Here is a 22,151-nt window from a genome sequence, read left to right as displayed (position 1 = left end):
TTTTGCCAAATACTTCAGGTGAGGGAATATTCTGTAAAGGGAGACGTTGAGTTCCAGAGTAACCAATCACTGTTCTAGGTCAGTCGTTGTGTGGATTGAGATTTTAGCAACAAACATGTTTACGCTCGCTCGTAATCAGGAACGCTTGCCGAGTCTGAAGACTGTTAAAGACGACTCCGAAAGCTTGCGGAAGGGCGAAATGGACGAAGTTTAGCGGTGGTAAGAATAACTGCAGCAAAGGACTGAATGCGAGACTGCCGCTGCCTCTCACTTCCACAAAACTTGACTTTCATGTAGGACAATGCCATGATCCCCCCCCCCCCCGTTCACTTTGCTCCAAAATATAAAAAAAGAAAGCATCAACGGTTGAAGCAGCTGACTGTCTCCCCTCCTGATTGGAAGGGAAAGTAGATCATCTTGTTGGAAAGGCCGCCCTGCTATGTAGATGACGTCCCATGGGGCGCTGCGAATGGACCTGGAGACAGAGGACGAGTACAGCTGCATTTTAAATACAGCACGGTGCACTATGGCACACATCTGCCCCGCAATCACGTGCCGTCATTGTCATTATCTGTTCATAAGAAGGGAGCCATTTGAAGCATGAATCAAAACGGTGGTGGGCTTACAGAGGCAGCCGCACGCAGTCCACTCCACCACGGTTTGGGTACGAGGGTAGCAGGTGCACGAAGCTTCTGAGGCCGCCAGTCCCAAACAGGCGATCCGTGTGGTTGTCGGGCTCCCCGAAACACCTCCGTCGATGGACCCCGAGCCACACCCCAGCGGGCTGGACCCTGGGGAGAGAGAGGGAGAGGAGGAGGAGAGAGAGAGGCAGTAAAAAAAGTAGGCCACTGTTATCTGGCCTCTTTTTCAAACAAGAGGCTGAGATTTGTGGACAGAAAGCCGGAGCGAGGAGGTACTGTAACCGTGACTGCCGAGAGGAGCGCCCCACTGCTCCGCCACCGCAGGAAGCGGTGCCTCGCGAGGGATTCACGAACAAAGTTGCGGGTCCCCCGCCCCACCCCCCTCCCCCGCTCTTGTCACCAGCGCAAGCCGCCACCCCCGCCCAACCATGCTGGAGGACAAGAAGTCCAAGGTGAGGGTGACCTTCTTCATCATCCTGGTAGGAATCACATCCATGTTCGCCGCCGTTGTGTCAGACCACTGGGCGGTCCTAAGCCCGCGGGTGGAGCGGCTTAACACCACCTGCGAGGCGGCACACTTTGGCCTCTGGCGCCTCTGCAAGAAGAGCATCTTCATGACGGCGGAGGACCCGGAGGGTAAGGGCTGCGGCCCCATCAGCCTGCCTGGAGGTAAGAAGGCACTGCCTCGTCCGTCTTTGCTCAGCAGATGCTCACACACTTCAGAAGTTCAGGTCCTTCGTCTTAGTCCCAGGGTGCAAGCCCGTGACCTGTCGTTTTCAAATCCGGTGGTTCAAACGCAGCGCCACCTGCTGTGTATGTGACACAGGGCAGGAGGGAGCAAGCAGAAAGAAACTGGTGATGCGGTCTCCCTTTCGTGCTCTGCCCGAGGTCTGCCTTACTGCAGGAGATACGTGGGGATAAGCTTAGCTGGGGATATCATTTTTCCAGAGATGGGTAAAAAAGGGATACTTATATAGCTGCGTTCTTTTTTTTTTTTTTTTTTTTTTTTACCATATTTTGTTTTTATTTTATGGTCAGTCAGAAAAGTTTGAAAACTTTAGGTCAAGTGATTTCACGAGTTTTTGTAGCAGTCCCACATGCCAATACACACAGTAACACACACTGTGCCGTGTGCATTTGTCACCTTGTTAGATGCCAACCAGTGAAGGAGATGGCAGAAGAGACCAAAAGTATAATAATGGACTATTGAATTTGTACGGCTACTCTTCCAAATCCTGGATTGATTCCGCTATTTAACCGTTCAGTGTTACTTACTGATAGAGCACCAGTAATGAATGTTTCTCAATGATGTAACCATGCGGATAATGTTACCATGCTTATGTCTGCCCAGAAATGAAAAGAATTAACATGCAGTTATTAAGGCTCGAAAGAGTTCCCGTTGCCCGATCCCTAAAAACAAAGGCAGAAAATAACGGTGTGTTCCCAGTGTTCACGGCCTGCATTTACGGAACATTCTCAATGAAATGCAAACACGTGAGCCGTGGGTTAAAGAGACAATAAACACCCGATCAGAGAGGGAGTCCAGCCCTGAAATTGGCTTCGTCTGTGGACTCAGTGGTCCTATTAGCGAAACCCTTCAAGGTCAAATGCATGGACACCCATGATCTTTCTTTCCACCTTGTTAGTCTCATCCAGCAAATGATGTTTCTTCTGCGGCAGGATCTCCGCATTACATACTCTCTCGGTTGTGATGGCAACAAGCCCGCCGAGTCTTTCGGAAACAAGAGAGCGGTTCACTGCCGGAGCTTTACAGCCGAGCAGGATACTTCAGCCAAATTGCCTCGGCGAAGCAGTTTCTTAGAAGAGCCGCGAAATAGCGATCGTTGTCGAAAATGCAGAGCAGAGGGCCACGTACCGAACTGCGCCCGATCCGTTTCACGAGGGCAAACCCGTTCGAATGTTTGTCTGCGAGAAACGCCGATGAACTCGGACTCGCGGGCTCCTAGAATTCTCCCAGAATTCCCTCTGAGGACGGGTCCTTTCGATCGGAGATGCGCGCCGGGGTACGCGGCCTGGGCACGAGGCGTCTGAGGTGTCAGCTACAATCTGAGTCGTCGTCTCTCTTCCAGCCAAAAACTGCTCCTACTTCAAACACTTCACATCAGGGGAAGCGGCCGAACTTTTCGAAGTTAAAACCCAGAAAGGCAAGTGATCTTTTCTTTCCTTACAAAAAATTTCTGCTCCACGGAAGAGACCGTGTAGGAAGCCTGGACTCAGATTTCGTTGTTCGGGAGCTGAAAATCCGGGTTGGAAATGTCCTTAGTCTGCTGCCATTTATTTTCTTTTAATTATCTTTAGTTGTTTTTTCTGTCATTAGGGTTAGGCTTAGGGTTAGGGTTAGGTATGACATTCCAATCAAGTAATGCTTATTATGCTCTGTTTTTTTAATGAGGTGTGAAGAGGTGGACTGCTAGAAGTAATCTGAATACTGCCTTTATGGTAGGGTAGGGGATGTGAAAAATTAACTTATGTGCGACTTCAAACCTTCACGTTTTTACCTTTCATATTGCAAACCTTGAAAGCAAAATTGCGGTCCTGTGCGCCAATCCTCAGGTTCACTAGTTGAACAGTGGGGTGAGAGCAGTCCTCACATGTAAAAATTGTTGTTTTTCCTGCCGTGTAAAATTACCTTTTTTATATTTTAACACTAATAAAATTGTCTTTCCATCCATCCATCCATCCGTTTCCCAGAGTACAACATTTCGGCTGCAGCCATCGCTGTCTTCAGCCTGGCCTTCATGATGCTGGGCACTCTGTGTCTCCTCGGCTCCTTCGGCAGGGGTCGCGACTACCTGCTGCGACCTGCTGGAATGTTCTTTGCCTTTGCAGGTAGGATTCAGGAAATGGGCACCAGGGGTCAAGCAAGAAACCGTCCAGGTCAAACTACATCGCCCGGTGTCCTTGAATTGAAAAAATAGATTAAAGTAAATGAACAGCGCTCAGAGTAAGAAGTTGCTGCTGCTGCTGCTGCTGTTATTGTTGTTGGCATCCATTGTCAGAGGCCCATGCGCTTTGATGAGAAATGTGACAATTTTTAGGCAGGGACCGTTGGTAGAGACTGGAGCCGCATCGTGTCAGAATAATTAATATTCCATTTAAAGGACAAGCTGTATTTGCCCCACAAAGGCGTGCGCTGAAGGGTCTTGCATTATTATTATCGTAATTGTTATTATTATTACAGCTGGAGAGGCTGCACTGTAACTTCCTCCCTGACCCTGATCTGTATGACGGAGCGGCTGTTCGGCTTCCTCACGGGGCCCCGCCTTCGACGACAGGTGACCACCGGTCCGGGTCCTGCTCTCACGCTCTGCCACGCTGCCTCCCTCAGGTCTGTGCATAATCATCTCGGTGGAGGTGATGCGCCAGTCTGTGAAACGGATGATCGAGAGCGACGAGACCATCTGGATCGAGTACTATTACTCGTGGTCTTTCGCCTGCGCCTGCTCCGCCTTCATCCTCCTCTTCCTCAGCGGTGTCGGCCTCCTGCTCATCTCCATGCCGCACATGCCCCGCAACCCCTGGGAAACCTGCATGGACGCCGAGCCGGAGCCCGTCGATTAAAGCACCGGGGTAAAACAGCCACGTGTACTAGAGTGCCTCTCCGTCTCGGGATCCACGCGACCTTTCCGAGCGATGAGAAAGACGCACCACAACTAGACAAGCAGAACGTCATCGCCCGATTGTGGATTTTTCTTTGCTCATGTTGGCCTTATTGTTTCGGGAGCGCTAAGCTTAACGTAGCAATATTTCAATGTACTCTTCAACGTGTAAACGTTTGTGCGTTACCTGCATGCGCTGCTTTCGCGCCCTTGCGGATCCATCCATCGTACGCTTCTTACGAGAATCTGCTTACCGTGGTACGGCGATCCAGAGGCGGTTTTGACGAGCGCGGGGTAAATCCGCAATGGGGTGCCGCGCCACGGATCAGTTTGGTCGTTAACTCAAATTCCACCGTCCATATATTACTTAACTCCATTTGCACTCACCCAGCTCATGCAGGTGTGTGGACTGATAGCCAGTGAGTCCAGGAAAATGGGACAGTGCAGCTCACAAAATTCTGCAGACCAGGAGTTCTGAACCTGGGGTCTGTCAATGGGCTCCAGAGGGGGTCCCTGAAGGTGTGAGCGAATTTTTTTTCCCACTTTCTTCCTGGGCGTTTTTCTAGGAGCGGCTCTTAGCGTTCATCCAGTTTTTGAAGGGGTCCGTGGCCCGAAGAAAGCCAAGAGCGGGAAGAGTGCGGTTCATCCCATGATCCTCAGCCGCTGCGTCTCACACAAATGGGAGCCTCACATTGCTATTTGCGCGCGGTGTATTTCTCGCACCGTGTTTGCGCCTTGACCCCGGTCGATGAGGCCGGAGCCGGACTTGCTCGTCCGTCACAGCGGTGTTGACCGCTGACGCTCCATCCCTCCGAAACGTCCGCTGCTTCTCTTGCCAAACTGGACGGCCTCCAGCGTTTGCAGGTGCAAAAATGTAAAGGAATGCAGAGGGTCTTTTTCTTCCTTTCTTTCTTTCTTTCTTTCTTTCTTTCTCTCTTTTTCTTTTTAACAAATGCAAGCAGGCATAATCCCTTTCCTCGCAGGGGACCCCCATGGTCTGCACAGCGTTGTCCTCTTTTCAGTTTCAAACCACGCAAATTGGGGAGAAACTCCCCTTTCTAGCATAGTGGGATATAGGTAGTGCAGAGTCCTGAGACTTTAATATTTAAAAAGAGCATTAAAAGTTATAATGAAAGCCCTTGTTAAGCAGCGCAAAGCTTTCCAGCCTCTTTTTACCTCCTGTCCCATGATGTGTTATTTGCAGTAAGTGGCTCATTAATTCGCGTGCGGACTCAACACCTACACTCGCTGCGGTTGATTTCAGGGTGGAGAAGTCTTGCTGGGCACGAAAACGGTTCAGATTTCACGTCTGGTTTTCGACTAAACGAACTCACAGCAAATATGATGTGCTTGAACGGTTGCGCAGGCAATTGTTTATTCATTGGTTTGTTTATTTAGCTCATTGGCAATTAAGGTTTATGGCATTTGTGTTCAGTTTATTCAGTCACATGTGTTTATCTCCGAATAAAAGGATGATTCAATATTTTTTAGATCTACACAACATTAGATGTTAGAAGTGATGGTTCAAATCTGGAAGCTCTTCCTCTGTAACTGTGTCATCGACTCATCCATAAGGAACGAAGACTTTAAAATACCTTCCTTGCATGTGTCAAATGCAGCTATGCTATTAACCGCCTTTTTAATGAAAATAAATTCGTATAGAAAAAATGAATGTCTTTTCATTGCTTTTTTTAAATGCGTTCGTTGAGAACATGCAAAACGGTGTTCTGTAAAGTTGTTTTTTCAGTTTATTAACAATGCTGAGTCAAAACTCGTAAATAATCACTATTAATTACTGTACTTATAGCTTCATAATAATTAGCTTCCTCTATAGCTACCTATGATTAGCCAAATTTGCCAGATAATAACAAACTTACTAAAAGTGATCTGAGGTCGGGAAAATGCAGCATAGAAAACCAATGGCAGTAAATTTATGATATGATAATTTGTTAAACAGACCTGCACTGGGCCAATTTGGATCTCGTTTTTAGCATTAAGGGTATCATAGGATTTCAGATCTTGACTTCTCGTTCGAGGGAAAAACTTTCTTTAACGGCAAGAATTTTGGGATATTGAGAGAAAATTTTAACTAAGAGACCTGTAATGGTAAACATGGCATTTAATGTAAAATGCTCTAACATATTTTTGCAACAGTTAATCACTCGGGATTAGTCAGTATGTAATCCAATAATAATATTAATATTAATAATGGAGGTGTAATTCCAGCTTCACCTGTCGGAGGAGGTGGTGGATGTTCCAGCACCATGGAGAGCGGTCCGGCAGCACAGTGGACACTGGGAAATGCAGCGCCACAGACAGCAGGTGGCTTCACGTGGATCGTCGCGCCGGGGCCCAGCCGGCCCTCAGCTCCTCATCAAACCCGCAGCCTTGCGATCAGGGGCAGGGAGGGGACGGGGGAGGGGCGGCACAGACGGCGCAGACCTGTGTGTTTCAGTGCGGCGGGCAGCGTGTCGGTGGGGAACGGCCGTTCTGCCGGCATTCTCGGGTATGGATCCTCCTCACACAAGGAAGCTTATCGCGAAAAACAACACGTCACACCACACCTAGTTTAGTGCAGTAACCCCGAACAGCCGCTGTATTGATCAGCGCGACCGTGACGTCGCGCTGTCACGATCCTGTCGACTTCTTGTGAACACGCCGATCCTTGGTCACCATGGAGAGGGCTGATCCATTTCTAGGAGCCTGCTTTCCCTGCCCGGGGTGTCACCGAGCTGCTTGTGTGACCTGGATTTACAGACGCGGGACCGAGAGGCTCCGCTGCCGTCGCTTTCGGGTCAAGCGAGACGCCAGGGGCCTTCATCGCGACACAGCGTGCCGCACCTCTACGTCACACGGGCCACTTCGAAGTGGTTTGTCGCAGCGCCAAGTCGCTGTTTGAATGTTGCGTAAGAAGCGCCAGTTAGACACAACACCGGGCGTTTCTCGAAGCGAGTCTTATTTTCGTCTTCTTCAGAGAAAAGTCTCTGTTACTTATAGTGATGGTGCATTTGGAAAAAGCGCTCACTGCCGAGCCCACAAGCGGACACTTACACGTGCTGGCAGTTGACTGACTGCTGCCACCTAGTGGCCGGAATGTGAACTGCGGCCGTCGGCGGGATTGCTGGTCCCCCGAAGCCTTTGCCAGGCAGCCCACGTGTGGAGCTTCATGTCACAATAAAAGGGAATAAATAACAATAAAAGGAGGGGTGGCCAGGATTACAGCAGTTTTCAGCTGACATTTTATAAAACTTACTAACAAATTTTATTCCAAAGGAAACTGCAGGTCCTGGGACACTTCAGACGAGATCTTTTATTTCCCTGTAGGATTTGCCTGCTTCATTTTAGCTTCTGGCCAAATACAGCAACAAAATAAATCGATAAACACAAATCTAATTCCCCGTAGAGCCGCAGGGTAGCTGTTCACACATCTGACAGTCAATAAAAATCACCACAGGGAGAAGTGCAGTGGACTAAACACTTGCTTATTTGTCACAGGCCCTGATTCTCACTCTCAAACCAGCCCTACCCCCACGCGCTGCTGTGCATTGTGGGTAGGGAAGTTGGACAAGACGGCCTACCCCCCCCTCCTACGCAGCTGGCACCGTGAGCATGCCCAGCACTTCAAACCCAGGACTGCGGCACCTAATTAGCAGGATTTGTCTTCACAGGGTCCATTTATATATCAATATTCTATCAAAGAGGACATCTGAAGCTGCTTTTCTCAAGGATACAACAGCAGGTTCTCTCTAAGGATTAAACTTTTGGCTTTCTGTTTTTCCTTAACTGTGTCAGTTCAATATTTCTTAAATCTGATGGGAAATCAACAAGTGTATTTGTTTTTTTCTCTTTCAAAGATTAATAACTGAAATGTCTTTCATAATTTATATACGCACTGTTGGTGATGCCCTTCAAAGTGTCCCACAGGGCAAGTGTACCGGATCCTTGTCACCTAGCAACAGGTATGCCAGAGTGAAAAGTATGGCAAGCTGCACGAAAAGAAAAACTGGAGACAAGTCGATGAATATGTATGAGCTGAAGGTTAAGACTGGAACTGTTTCTTGTGAATGGGTGAATTTTCTCAGTGTCCCAGTGTACTCACGCTGTCAATCCCTGTGCATCATTTCACTGTGCTAAAATGTGAGAAAATTACAGTGGGGATCATGAACCACCTTTCTCTGGCTGCGAGGCCCCTGCAGCGAGCCGGAAAGTGCGTACAATCGGAGAGCAACGGCAACTGGTCGCCCTGCAAAAGCGTCACCCGCTGACTAATGTCATGTTCAGGACACATTTCCATAAGCAGCTCATCTACAGTGCTGCCTGAAAGTATGTTTTACCATGGAATGGTTATTTACCCTATAGTCTTTCTCACGTGACATAATAGGTGTGTAATCACCATTTCCTTATGTTGCTTTAGAGGAAATCATGTGTGTGATAGGAGCACCGAAGTGGTGCACGTGCAAAAATAAGTGAAACCCAAGTTACACTGGTTAAACCAAGCAGGTAAGTAGAGTCTGGTGTGGAAATCATAATATGATTATGCAATTATGCAATATTATACGAATTATGCAATATTTTATACGAAAGTAATGAGCATCCCTATAGGGTTCACATATTTTCCATGAGCACTCTATGTGCAGCAGAGGAAAACTGCACTGAAGAGGCGCTAATGGCCTGCAGCACATTATAGTGGCAGATTGTTTTCAAAAGCAACAACCTCCTCAGTTCCATGAAGTGAGATATTAACCAACCTACAGATTGATTTCGACAAGCTGATTTGAGTTTCATCATTTTAAAGGGGTTCCATACTGTCTGGATAGATCCCAAGCTATTTACGCCTCAGTGAATTTAAGCCAATGATTTGCTACGGAAATCATGATAATGCCACAGGTATTATTTCTTCAACTTTGATTCACGTCCAGTTTATGTCATATTTGGGGCTCTGCGGTGACGTCCCGAAATGCAGCTGTATTTGCAAGAACTGTGACTATACACTTAGGAAAGGTTCCTTGACCCATTTTCATCATTGGCAATCAGGACATTCTCTTTTTTTAACATCCAAAATTCTGCCTGATGTGTATGCAATTAGCGTACAGTATCAAGACACACACAGTCTGAAACCGCTTGTCTCAAGCAGGGTCGTGGCAAACCAGAGTCTAACCCGGGGCGTAAGGCTGGAGGGGAAGGGGACGCACCCAGGACGGGATGCCAGTCCATCGCAGGGCACCTCAAACAGGACTCGAACCCCAGACCCACCAGAGAGCGGGCACAGACCAAACCCGCTGCGCCACCACACCTCCCGCTATCAAGACTTTTTAGCAAAACTTTAACAAACCTGCTCAACAGGTCCTGAGAGTGGAAAACTGCAGAACAGAAACCTACATGTTAAACTTATTAAAGAGACCTGCAATAGTCCCGCTCGGTTTTAGTAAAATATTGGTCTTTGATGAGAAACGCACCGTTGGTTAATATTGTCGTCTCCTTAGAGAGAAGTGTTTGGTCTGTTGACAGCAGTTTTGGGTTATTGAGGGTAAATTATGTGCCATTTGACGCTGAGGCAGAGCGAAGCCATACAAGCTGCTCATATCATCTTTCGTAGATGGAAACACCGTCTTCCTGTTGAAGGTCAGAACGACGCAAACCTCGGCAGCTGAGACTAAAGCCCACCTGATCTGCCCATTATGTTCGTGCAACGCTGCACTAACACAACGGTCCGCTAAGGGGTGGTCGTGCAGGGCCTTGGCAGAAACTTTATTACCGTGGTACTTCACTGTGTTCCAGGACATGAATGGGGCAGTGGCCCAGCAGGCTGCCCTAAAAAGAGTGCTAGAGGAAAGTATTACCTATAAATTAATCAATAGTGAGTAAAATAAGACTGATCTCTTTAGCCTGCTTCATTAATTACCCACTCTTTGTCATTTATAAATGTTTTGTAGGAATGCTGGTTAGTTTGTGTATTATTGCTATTGTTTTAACGTATCAAAGCAGCAGGTTATCCAGTAAAGCAGGACTAAGCGAAATCTCAGCTGTCAGGACAAAATGTGGTAAAGCAGCCCATGCAGGGTGTAAATTGGGAGGCATCACACGGAAAAGGACTCGAATGTTGAAGAAACAAAGCTGCGGTTGCACAGGTGAGTCATGTTAAACTGAGCGCAAAGTGCCAATATGTGTCAGCTGGAAGAGTGCGACAGTGAGCTCCTGCGTTCTGCTTAACGCGGCTGCAGAAAGCGCCGTCTTGACAGCACGTACAAAACAGCGGCGAGAAGCATCGCAGGAGAGTAACAGTGCCAGCAAGCTGGGACTAACGCACGGGGACACACGCTTACAGGGACCGCTTGTGAAAACCTCCGAAACGGTTCCAACCCTCTGCGCCGTAGTCTCAGAAGAACGTGTCGAGAGCTTTAGAAAAGCGGGGAAGGTGGGTGGCACTTGAGAAACCACCTGTATCCAGGCCACGGTGTACGAAAACCCACCACCTTGAGTACTGACTACAAAACCTGGCACCTTGAACGGCGAAAGAACGCGACAATGTGGTGAGTCAGCATTTGCTCTTCTTCCAGTACTTGGACAGGTTCATATTTGGGGGAAAGCCAAAGGATCACATGAACCCACACTGTCTGCTGGGGACTTTTGAAACGCACTGCTGGAGGTGCAACGGCACAAGCAGCCCTTCGCTGGCAGCTACCGGGTCTGATGGTCGCTCTCCATGCTCACACAACGGCTGGGGAAGAAGACCTTCAAATGGCATCGTCACCATTCGCACTACTAGACCTAATCATCAGTGATTTGATGAAAGAAGTCAGAAGTGATTTGGACGCCTCCCTGATCACCTTTTCTAAATACTTTTGAAGACATACAGGAATTACTAGGGCACAAAACCCAACGCTTCTCTCCTCGACTGGTGTGCTGTCCCAGTACAGACAGTCCAGCACTTTGTACGATAGCATTTGTTCCAGGATGACAGCTCTTGCGATGGCGAAACGGTGCTTTTATTCCCCATTAGTTGTTTGATATTCATATATTATTTGTTCCGCTGAGTGTTTTGTCTGCCCTGTATTGCTGCTGTAACACGATGCAAGAATCCTTCAAATGAATTATTGACGTGCTTAAACTGAACGGAAGAGCAGAGGCTCAATCCCAAGTCCCATACAGGTGCAGAAAATGAAACTTGACAGAAAAAGATCACTTCTGACACCTTGTGGCTGCAGGTTTCTCTGTTTCAGCTCAAAGCAGTCGCTCCACTGCTATAATGTAAAACGGTGTAATTGTGACCTCCACATGGCTTCACTCAGTCAAAGTTGGTCACATTTTGTTTTGCGGTCAGTCAGTCTTCAGTTTGGTCATGAGTTTTGGACCTGTTCATGAGGATGCCTGGGTGCTGTCTTCATGTTTAGCCCAGATATTTCGGTCCCTGTGTGAAGTTTCTAGGCAATGTGAGAGCGGTACTCTAATTGACACGGTTCTGGATCTTGCGTGGTCTACAGCGCAGATTTTTTTCCAGGTGCCACCATGCTGAAATGCACAGCCTTGAGAGGGTGCGCCGTCTGGCGACCTCTTCCTCGACAATGTCCCATAAACCTCAGCGCGTCGCCTCCATGGCGGTGAAGCTTTCTCAGGATCTCACTCCAGGTTCAAGGAGAGATGGGTTATTGAAGCTGACGTTCTTGCAGCCCACTCTTTCCCGGAAACATCAAGACCGTTTGTGTGTTTGCACCCACATTTTGGCATTTCCTCACTTCTGGGCAACAAGTCCGTGTTTCTTAATCACGTCCACTTGTACGTAAAATACAAAATTCTTCATATTACACCCGTGGAGTGAAAGCAAAGGGGCACCTGGTGGCCTAGTGCCTACGACTGCTACCTTTGGGCCAAAGCTCCCAAGTTTGATCCCTAACTCCAGATGTAGTACCCTAAATTACTCATCTGTATTTATGGGTAAATCACTGTAAGTCGTTTTGGGGAAAAGAAACGTTAACTATGCTGAATATTTGAGGGGGCTGGTTAAAAAATTCTATTTTAGGAGAGAAAAAATGCCAAAGCAGGCACCAAATTTCAGAAAATTTGAATGAACTTTTTTTTTTCTTCAATCCTAAGACACATGTTACTCTACAGTCCCATAAATAATGATCAGTTTTTGCTTTTCTAACCTCCTGTCAATTAGTGCCCGGTGAAAGTAGACGCACATCGAGCACAGCGCTGTATAGTGAGGGGACAATAATAAGGAATGAGAACGTTCAACTTCCGTGGGACGAGAAGGTCATTCATTTCAAAATAAAAGTCCAAAGGTGACTGACTAGCTCTATAGCGACAGTTCTAACAGTAGCGAGAGCAGACTTCTTATTGACAGTCTGAAGCTGTGCATTTTTTCTTGGGGTTAAATTTGTGTGAATATGAAAAAAAAAAAAGCCAACTGCTGTGACCTGGAACAAGCTAAACTGACAGCCATTAATAAACTTAATATAGTACATTTAAAGCAGCTTCTCAAAGCGCTTTTCGGTAACAAGAAAAAATGGGGTAGAGTAATGCAATAAATAAATTCACAATGTCGGCTTATCACATAATATCAAAAACTAACAGCCCACTAATAGAGGTTGTAATACAGAAGGATCCAAGTGTGCCAGAGGTAACTGGAAAAAATATTGAATATGCACAATAATCATTAACACCTTGCTTGATACATGCGTAAAGTTGGGTGAAACTGACAATGATGATGAAATACACGATGGACGGGGTTAATATTCTGAAGACGGAAAAACCTTGTTCTCCCCAGAGTCGTGCTTTTATTTTGTACGTTCTGCTCCGTGTGATCAGGAAGTGTAGCGCGCGCGCTGTTCTCCGTCCCCAAGCTGATGTCGCCTGAGGCGGCGGTGGCGAGACAAGGTCACACACGCAGCCTCCTTAGAGCTTCTAAAGAAGAGCTCCGCGCAATTAATACCTCACAGCAGATGAATGAAGAGAGCGAATTAAGCACAGGGCCATCTGCTGCCACCTCCGTCTCGGTCATATTGTCACCGTTATATGGTGTTCAACGCCCCCTCAGTTCCATGGAAATTAATATAGAAGGTGGCACCAGTTCTTTGGAATCAAAGGGCCGCTTTTTTTTTTTTTTACCGCTTCACTCTTTACTGTTTGCCTACAACCCTTCGTAAATTCGTCCTTTAGCAGCATGACATCGTTGACTTTATTTGCGCAGGTCTGGCCCATGGTGGAATGTCACAATGTGACAAACGAGCTCCGCTTAACATTTGCGACACGTGCCTTCGTGCAAAGCTCTCCTTCCGTCCGTCATGACATTGTCATGTACAGTATTGTAAATATGTAACAATCAACATTTTCAACAGCCGCTGTGTTCATAAAATAAAATTAAAAAAAATAATGTAACGTCACGAAATCAGTTTCGCATCAGCACGGCGGTCACGGTTAAATTTGCCTTCAATATTCATGTTCTTGTGAGTTATACAGATAAACGTGACGCGTAATATTAAAAAAAAAAAAACATTTTGCTCTGCTTTGCAATCGCATTTCGAATTGACAGGCAGGCGAAAAACAATGAAGCGGAAATGGTTGAAAGCGGTTTTTTTTTTCTTTTTTTTTTTTTTTAAATCTAGTCGCGCCCTCCGAAAACGTGAGTTGAGCTGTCAGTAAAGTGCGTTTATTAGCGCACGTTGGCGTAAACAGAGCACGTGGCCAGTGTGTATATCGTGTGTTCTGAAACTATGCCTTATTAGTTACGAGGCTGTGTTTACATTTCCCACCATATCCAAATTTATCTCGTATAAAATAAGGATCTAGAATTTTTACCCCCCAAGAATGTGTAATTTTCTGGTGCAAAAGTGAAAGCGTGGATGTGTGAAAATGATGTAAGTGAAATCATATTTGCTTGGGTCTGTAAACATGACCTCTGCAGTTAGTGTGTGTGTGTGTGTGTGTGTGTGTAATCACCGGAGACTCGGACAAACCCAGACCCAGCTGTCTAGAGGGACAGTGTGTGTGTGTCCTGTCCGACGAGACGCTCGTGCTGCTCAGACTGCTGTGTCTCGTGTAAGGATACCGCGCTGCTGGGGGTCTCCGTGCTGATGCACGTGCCCATGTCGGGGATCGTCCCCACACTCTACTGTGCCGAAGAGGAAGAGCTCCGACGCGTGAACCTTCCTTTCTCTTACAGTGCGAGCTCCTTTGTGAGGTGAGGCGCATCCCAGAGAAGAACAATAATATCATGGTCCAAACGGTTCTCGGAACCTGAACATTTCAGCCTTTCAACAGCAGTAAAAAACGAGTTTTAACGGTGTAACGATGTCGACTGGGTGTCTTCGGCTTCAATGAAGGGGACAGTTTTTCTGTGACGACGGAGTGAGATCACTGATAATTTGCCCGTGGTGTGTGTGTGTGTGTGTGTGTGTGTGTGTGTGCGCGAGAGATTGAGACACACACACACGCCACACAGCGCTCCGTCTTGTTCCACGACGCACGGGACGCTCCGGCTTTCGCAGGGAACGGCTCGTGTCGTGACCGCGGTCGCAGTGCGCGAACACACACAGACGCGCGTACACACCGCACGAGCAGCGATCGTAACGGAGGGGGCGGGGGGCGCTTTCAAGAAGCGTTTTTTACGCGTCCGCTCGTGCTCGTCCTGCAGACCGTGCGTAGCGCGAGTGGCCCATAACGGCGGCGGGGTGCGCGCTGGTTGCGATCGCTCGCGTGGGAACTTTAAAAAGAGCGCGGCATCTGGCTTATCGTATCCCACAGCAAAAATATGCTGATGAAGGAATATCGAATATGCATGCCTTTAACGGTGGAAGAGGTAAGGTCTGATCGCTGTTCACTCTCGCTCTTAACTGTGTCGTTTCATTGTCCTGTTGTTTGCTGAGCCGCGCGTGAGCCGAAATAACGGCTCCTTCCCACTGATCGCCTCGAGCTGTGTTCGGTGTCATGTCAGCGTTTTGTTGTCTGTCGCACGCGACGTGTCCTGCACATGTGTTCGCCGAGAGATGGACTCGTGCGCCGTGCACATGATTTCCATGATCAGAAACGCCTCTGTGAGATGTCACGAGTGAGCTTGAACTAACTCATCCGCGCGCGAGCTCCACGCGCCGCATCATGTGTTCTCGGAAGAGAAATGTAATATAAAAGTATCGTTTTCATTAATAAAGTGCACGAAACCCAAACACTATCGGATCCATCTCAACTAAAACAGCGCCGTGTATAGTAGGTACTGAGTATAATATATAATATTATACTTCTGAAACGTGCCTTTAATAGGAGAGTCGACCAGGAGCAGGGAGTAAAAGAAGCCCCGAACCCATTCTGTGTTCCCCACATGGTTTTGGGTTCATACCTCTCCGCCTCCCTACCACACTGCTAGGTTGCAGCGCTCACCCTGCTTTACCCTCTCCGAACCCCTTCCGATCGCCGCGCTGCGCTCCCGCCGCTGTGTCGCGCGCTCTCTGGCCACGCGCTGGCGCTCTTGCTCAGTGGCCCCTGGCGATGCGGGGGGTCCCGCTGTCCGCTGCCAGCGTCGGCTTTCCCGCTCACTTTCCAAGCGAAAACGGGATTTTGTGGGAGAAAAATGCTGCGCATTGTTGTCCGTTAGAGGCCTCAGTCGGGTTCTTTTGGGTAAAATCCCTGAAATACTGCCATGCCATTCCTAGATTCTGAAAGAGAAGTTAAATGGAGCTCATTTGTGAAGGGGGGGGGGGTGCGGTGGCACAGTGGGTTGGCCTGGGTCCTGCTCTGTGGTGGGTCTGGGGTTCGAGTCCTGCTTGGGGTGCCTTGCGAGGGACTGGTGTCCTGTCCTGGGTGTGTCCTCTCCCCCTCCGGCCCTTCGCCCTGTGTTGCCAAGTTAGGCTCCCGCTCCCTGCAACCTCTGTATGGGACACGTGGTTTCAGATGGTCTGTGTGGGTGTGTCATTTGTGAGGGTTATGAATATTATCTGTTGGACGGTAGTCTTTATATCTGTACGTGTTTGTTGCTTTTGGTGCTGAGGATGCAGGTGTGCAAAGGACCGGAAAGCAGTGACGCGTCCTGTCCCGCCGCCCTCCTTCGCTGCAGCCCCCGTGAGGCTGCGGTGTTTTTTCGACGATCACCTGTTCCGCCCGCTGTGGCCTTGTCTTTGTTTCACAGAATACCGCAGTGAAGCTTCTCCGTGATCATTAATGACAATATACCGTATGTATTACCTGATCATTAATGACAACTGGGCCAAGCAGTTCTACGCAGCTGGAACAAACTAAGACCGTCCTTCAAGATGCTGAGGATGAGTGTGGACCAGGCAATGAAACAGTAATTGCTCCCCTAAATGAGCAGTAAGTTCTGATAGCAAACAGGTGGTAGGTAGCCTGTCTGTGTATGAATGTGAGGAAGGCACCCGGGAGGTCTTCTCAACAGGGCACGAGTCGTTCGGTTCTCATCCTTCTCCTTGGAGCATGAACAGCGGTGCAAGGCCTTATTAATCCCACAACTGCCGTCTTCTGCCCGTTACATGTGTGGTCTCATCCCAGTCTATAAATTTATTCGCAGGATGCTTCAATGACTATTTTTGTCTCTGTGGGTTATTTATAGATCCCCTGCTTGACAGCAACAGATTTTTTTTTTTTTTTTTTTTTGTTTTGTTTCTACGGTGGTGTGGGTTGTTTTGCAATGGAAAATGAAGTGAAGGTTAATGTTGAAAACAGAACTAATGGTAGGTGTGGTGGTACTACTACCACAAATGAAATGAAGAAATGTAAGCTGGTACTGGTCCCACTGAGTCAGTGCGAGGAGCTCGAAGTAATTTAGTTGTTCACAGGAACGTGGCTGTGCTCATGTTCGCTGAGGGGGGCTATAATCCATCCTGCGTGTTATACCTTCTGATGGAGTGCTGCTACGAGCCGCACTGAGATTGTCCAGCAATAGTTTCTTCATTAAGCGAGGGCCACCTTCACGCGCATGCTTGCCTGTGCCTAGCTGGCCCCCCGGGAGCGTTCTGTTTGGAAAAGTGCCGAGCATTGTTGAATCGGCACACTTCGGCTAAAGGAGAGGATTTTCTGGGTTTTCCTTTTCGCATTCAGTTAGTATGTTACCTCCCAGGCCCTCTGTGGTAGATTTGACCCCAAGTGCTTATTTCTTATTCAAGAAGCTAATTTGCTGAAACTCCAATGAAATGAGAACACGGAAGAGCGGAAAATCCTATGATAACTGAGGTTAGTAGGGTAAAATGGGCAGTTCCTCTTGGAACCTCATATGGTTGTGACATCATGGGCTGTGTAGGGTTTTTCATCTCTGCTGAGCCAGAGTCACGGAGTTTGATTTATACGGATAAGCCCTTCTGTAGGTAACCGAGCCTCAGATCTCAAGGCTCCGGTGCCCTCCAGCGTGTGAGTTGTGTGTCTGGGTGCGAAATCACAGCGCTGGTCCCACACAGTTATCCGCACGTGCCGCCTTTTACGAACCGGTCCAAAAGCTGGCAAAAGCATCCATGCTGATTAAACCAACCAGGACCACTAGGACACAGATGGCATCTGCAGTTTGGCTTTCGAACTCCATCTGCTATATGTCTCCCCCCCCTCCCCCAGTTTGTAATTTGCCCAAAACAAGCCAGGGATATGTTATGATTACATCCCATCTTGCTTTATGAGGCGTGTTGGGTATGGAGAAATCTTCCTGTCACTACCCATGAAACCCCCCTAAAGCATCACCAAGGCTCTTCATAACGGCCCCTGTTGATACCACACAAGCCTGTACAGAATTAAAATTTTATTAGGAACAAAATCTCCCAGGACCTCCTTAGAGATCACGCTCCTTTGAATGTGTTGATTAAGACCCTCTGACAGAAAGAATTGCATTATTGATGTCTTCTTCTGGAAGCATTGATGAATTCATTAGGTAAAACTGGCTCCTGAACTGTCAATGGAAGTGTATTGATGTGCAGTTCCATCAATGTCACCTATTGATATTTTTTTCTTTTTAAAGCTTATGACCGTAATAAAACTTGTCTTTTTGTCCAGCCCTGCAGCTGATGTTGGGAACCAAAGGCTTTTCTCCTCTGATCTGATATAAAAGGAGTATACAGGGTTCCTTGGAGTTGACCATGGGCTTTACAAGAAGGTTCATGAGGAAGACCGTATGCCTTTTAAGAAAGGTACTTTGCTTTATTTGCTCCAGTTGAACGTCCAGCTCTACAACCAGAATAAAGCTTAAATTGCTCGGGACAGTGTCAGCAGAATCACAATAATAGCTGTGTGTGGGGAAAATGGGTACTAAATTCCAAAACTAAATAATTTATTGAGAGTGGTGTGCGGGTGAATAAGGTTTGCTTTATTAGAAGCGGTCAACCCGGTGAAGGTTGCGTTAAAAATGTGGCACAAGTCATGCTTTTCAATAAACATCACCCATGAGAGTCTCGTAAATTCATAAGTAATCCTTCCGCTGCGTTGAGGAACTGGAAGGTCATCCAGCATAATGTTGTTCTCTTTCGGTGTTTTAGCTGTGGAAAATGACTATTGATCGCATCTAATTCTTGGCTGATTCCACTGCTGCCGCTGTGGGACCGCTTCCATTTGTTGTGCGTAATGGAAAGATGCAAACATGTCCAGCCTTCAGCGCTCTCTGCGTGTTGTGAGACGAAGCTCCACTTCTTTTTAAATTCTCCGCTCTGGCCCTGCTTGCCGTCGTTCATACGTGCTGAAAGTTACCAGTTCCGGAAGTGATCCTCAGATGAGATTTATGGACACGTTCAGTTTTTACACCAGACAAACAATCCTGAAAATGGCAATTAATGCTCACGGCAGGTTCTTTGGCTGGAGAAATTGGGAGAAGGTCGCGAGGGGAAATAATTTCCCGAGGTCAATAACATGAATTGATGTGCGGCACTCGCTAAACAAACCACTGGTGAATCCGGAGTATACAAAAAAAAATTAACCCTTTTAATGCTGAGGGTGTTTTCCCTGACAGCAGGTAATTTTATTCCTATACGTATTAAAATGTTGTCAATGGAAAACTGCAAAGGTTCACGTGTGAAAGCGCCCGATGCTACCCGAGGAGAAAATATCTTCATAAATCTGCGCTCCTGAACTGTGCGATGAAGCACTGTGAATCTTTAATGAAGCCACATCATGATATCATACTACATGCATGTCAGCTGTGCCGCTGCATCTGCTAAAGTCAGGGCTGAAATGACACACACACACTCCTCTTTGTATGTGTGTACGAAGTGTTCTGAAAGTCAGATGTTCCTCCTTCCCTTCAGTTCCAAACACACAGTGTGACAAAAAAAAAAAAAAAAACAACCAACTGGCAGCGCATGAAACTTTATATTTAGATTTGTGCTTGGGAGATGTGAGGCAAAATAAACCAAAATGTAACTTGAAAAATGTGATATTTTAGAAGGAATGGAAATGCAAAGACGTCCTGATCCTGACAGCAATCCATCAGTTGCCCTTTCAAAAGAAGAGTGAATGTGAACAAACCTTAAAGCTTGTTTTATTTCTTTATTTCGGTTATCATTTTCAAATGCATCACTCTGACAAGGATCCATCATGTTCAACTGTGTCAGTAAAGGTGTACGGCCGATTGAATGCTGATTCCAAGGGCCAAAGGTCCATGTTCCCCGAGGGTGCGGTATAGAGACTCTGCACAAGTATGAGGGTTCAGCAGGGGGGCTGATTGTTCCCACAGGTGCTAGAGTGGTACCCAACTCTGCCCTCACGCTCTCCTTTGCGCTCATGGTTGAGGACTCGAACCAGGTTGCTCTGCGGGAGGCGTCAACCTCCACCTCCGACCTGGGTCGCCGAAAGAGGTTTGACTTCCCGAAGCACCTTCTCCATGCATGGCAGCGCCTTAGCCTTGACCAATAAATAATAAACACATACTGGGGTTTGTGAAACAAAATGCTTCCTTCCAAACCGTGATTCCGTCCATTGTGGACCGACACTGGGATGCAGCGTGTGGAATCGGGAGAGGGCTGTGCTCTTTTCATTCTTCTCACTCAGTTGTTTGTTTTGTGTTCCGTAGACCAGCGCATTACCTTGCAGGTGTCTCCTGAAAACAAAAAAAGCAGGGGACATGCTCAATGGAATACGAGCAAGTCGACGGTTTGATGATTCGATTTAATTTATTTTTATAGAGCGCTCTTCACACACAGTAACGCACAACACATTTTGCCAAGAATTGCCAGTAAGCAGATTAAAAGCAACTCCCATCTTCTCTCCACCACGGCTAATGAGACGGCATACAGGATGGCTCTGGAAATCTCTGTGGATGAGGAGGACTTTGCCTTTGCTCTGATCTACTTGAGAAAATGAGCATCTCACAAGTGCTTTGCTCTTTTTTTTCTGTTTATTTGAGGGAAGGGCGCAGTTTCGTCAACACACAAACGTCATGCATGTGCAGTTTGGGAGAAGCAGTTTGTGTGTTTCGGCGTAACGCAAATCTCTCTTCCGGAAAAACCCTCCTTTGGTCTTGAAGCTTTACAGCCACATCACCTTCTATCCAGCACTGGCATCAGTCACACTCCCACACACACACACAGATGTAGCAGAATATGAATGGGTGCAATACGTGCAAGAGCCACTGGTGAAGGAACTCCAGTTTCTTCCATCAGTGATGAGAATTTCCACTCATTCTATAGATTCCAAGCTGTGTCACCTGCAATCTGTGTTTTTCACAAAGGATTGTAGAACGCATTACTCCAGAGCATGGCTTGCAGTGTATAAATTCCTCGTAAATTGTGCATTTGTTCGCTGACGCTAGCATTTAAAGGCAGGCTACCTTGTAAAAACACTCTGCAAAATCACTGTTGTTGTGTATTCCCAGGGTCTGAGTGAAAGCTGAATTTTCACAACTATACCAAAAAAAAAAGCCTCAATTTCAGAGGCATTTTTGGCAAATTGTGCCATGTGAAATGATGACTTGCTTAAAATTGTCTCCATACTTAGAATTTGTTTACTATATCAATATATACAGCACATATGCATGCGATCAATTACTGCTTCTCCTAAGGCAGGGTTGTGGAAGTCCTGAGCCTAATCTAAGGTGCACCCCAGATAGGATGCCAGCCCATGACAGGGCAGCCATACATTTACGGAGGGAGAGAGTAACGTATGTTGAGTCATTAGAAAAAAGTTAGGCTAGTGGCTAGAAAAATCCAATTTTTCCATGTAGAGCTGGACACCTGGAACAATGGATGGATAAGTTAACCCTCATCGACACCTGCATTAGTCAGGTTTGAATGGAGTGCTGCCTTCAGGCAGGAGGGTTCGTGTGGCTGATCAAGACCAGCTTCCTCGACTGGAGCTTCCAGCTCTTCTTGTGGAGCACGGGCTCGGAGGTGTGGTACTCCTGTTAACTGTTCTACGGGTTTCATTTGTAGCCAAAGGTCTCTGAATAAGGGAAAAGGTCATTGATCTTGCATAACCTACGTAATGTACAATGTAAAGGGTACTTTAATGTGGAGTGGTATTTTTTTTGTTCGATGCATCACATGTAGTCGTGTTAGGTGTTTCAGCAGCTGCTAAGCACTACTACGGTTTGACTCACTTCCTTGTGCTGCACAGATTTATTTATTTATTTATTTATTTATTTATTTATTTATTTATTTATTTATTACATCTCTGGAAGTCAAACACACGTAGAGGTTTTGGCTTTCTGGAAAAAATGTGAAATAAAGAGGTGAAATGAATGAAAGCAACTTGTACTCGGCCCGACGTGAAGGTACTTCTGCTTGTTTACAGCGGTTCCGACATATTTAATGATGCCAATAGATTTTCGATGTTACTTCTAAGTTATTGTGAGTTACTTGTAAGATTGTTGCCGTGCTCAAGTCACCTTCCTAATTAAAGCACATTAATAGTCGATATTGTTTTTGTCCAGATGCGTTCGGAACCTTTTGAAGAGAACCTTTTTACGAGCGACAACTTG

The 22,151-nt window shown here is 47.0% G+C and overlaps 2 protein-coding genes across 2 annotated transcripts in view; both read left to right on the top strand.

Moving 5' to 3' along the window:
* Positions 1–934: 934 nt before the first annotated feature.
* Positions 935–5,891, top strand: LOC108936736 (voltage-dependent calcium channel gamma-1 subunit-like). The gene is made up of 4 exons (XM_018756284.2): positions 935–1,310; positions 2,732–2,806; positions 3,354–3,491; positions 3,991–5,891. The coding sequence occupies exons 1-4, from the start codon at positions 1,070–1,072 to the stop codon at positions 4,221–4,223; spliced, it is 687 nt and encodes a 228-aa protein (XP_018611800.1). The 5' UTR covers positions 935–1,069; the 3' UTR covers positions 4,224–5,891.
* An 8,893-nt stretch (positions 5,892–14,784) lies between these two features.
* The window catches only part of LOC108937187 (cytoplasmic phosphatidylinositol transfer protein 1-like), a 38,565-nt gene continuing 31,198 nt past the window's right edge, over positions 14,785–22,151 (top strand). The window contains exon 1 of the mRNA XM_029253839.1: positions 14,785–15,059. Coding sequence (XP_029109672.1) covers positions 15,012–15,059 — 48 coding nt within the window. The 5' untranslated portion in view covers positions 14,785–15,011. The remainder of the gene's footprint in view (positions 15,060–22,151) is intronic.

This window comes from Scleropages formosus, chromosome 8 (genome assembly GCF_900964775.1).
Source record: "Scleropages formosus chromosome 8, fSclFor1.1, whole genome shotgun sequence".
NCBI classification, from domain to species: Eukaryota; Metazoa; Chordata; class Actinopteri; order Osteoglossiformes; family Osteoglossidae; genus Scleropages; species Scleropages formosus.
The sequence above is the reverse complement of the archived record's forward strand: the minus strand, read 5'-3'. Positions and strand labels throughout refer to the sequence as shown.

Excerpts from the sequence above, each read along its gene's own strand:
- LOC108936736 (XM_018756284.2), top strand. The coding sequence starts at position 1,070 with ATGCTGGAGGACAAGAAGTCCAAGGTGAGGGTGACCTTCTTCATCATC. Across the intron at positions 2,807-3,353 it reads CGAAGTTAAAACCCAGAAAG|AGTACAACATTTCGGCTGCA; the intron begins GCAAGTGATCTT and ends TCCGTTTCCCAG. Across the intron at positions 3,492-3,990 it reads AATGTTCTTTGCCTTTGCAG|GTCTGTGCATAATCATCTCG; the intron begins GTAGGATTCAGG and ends TGCCTCCCTCAG.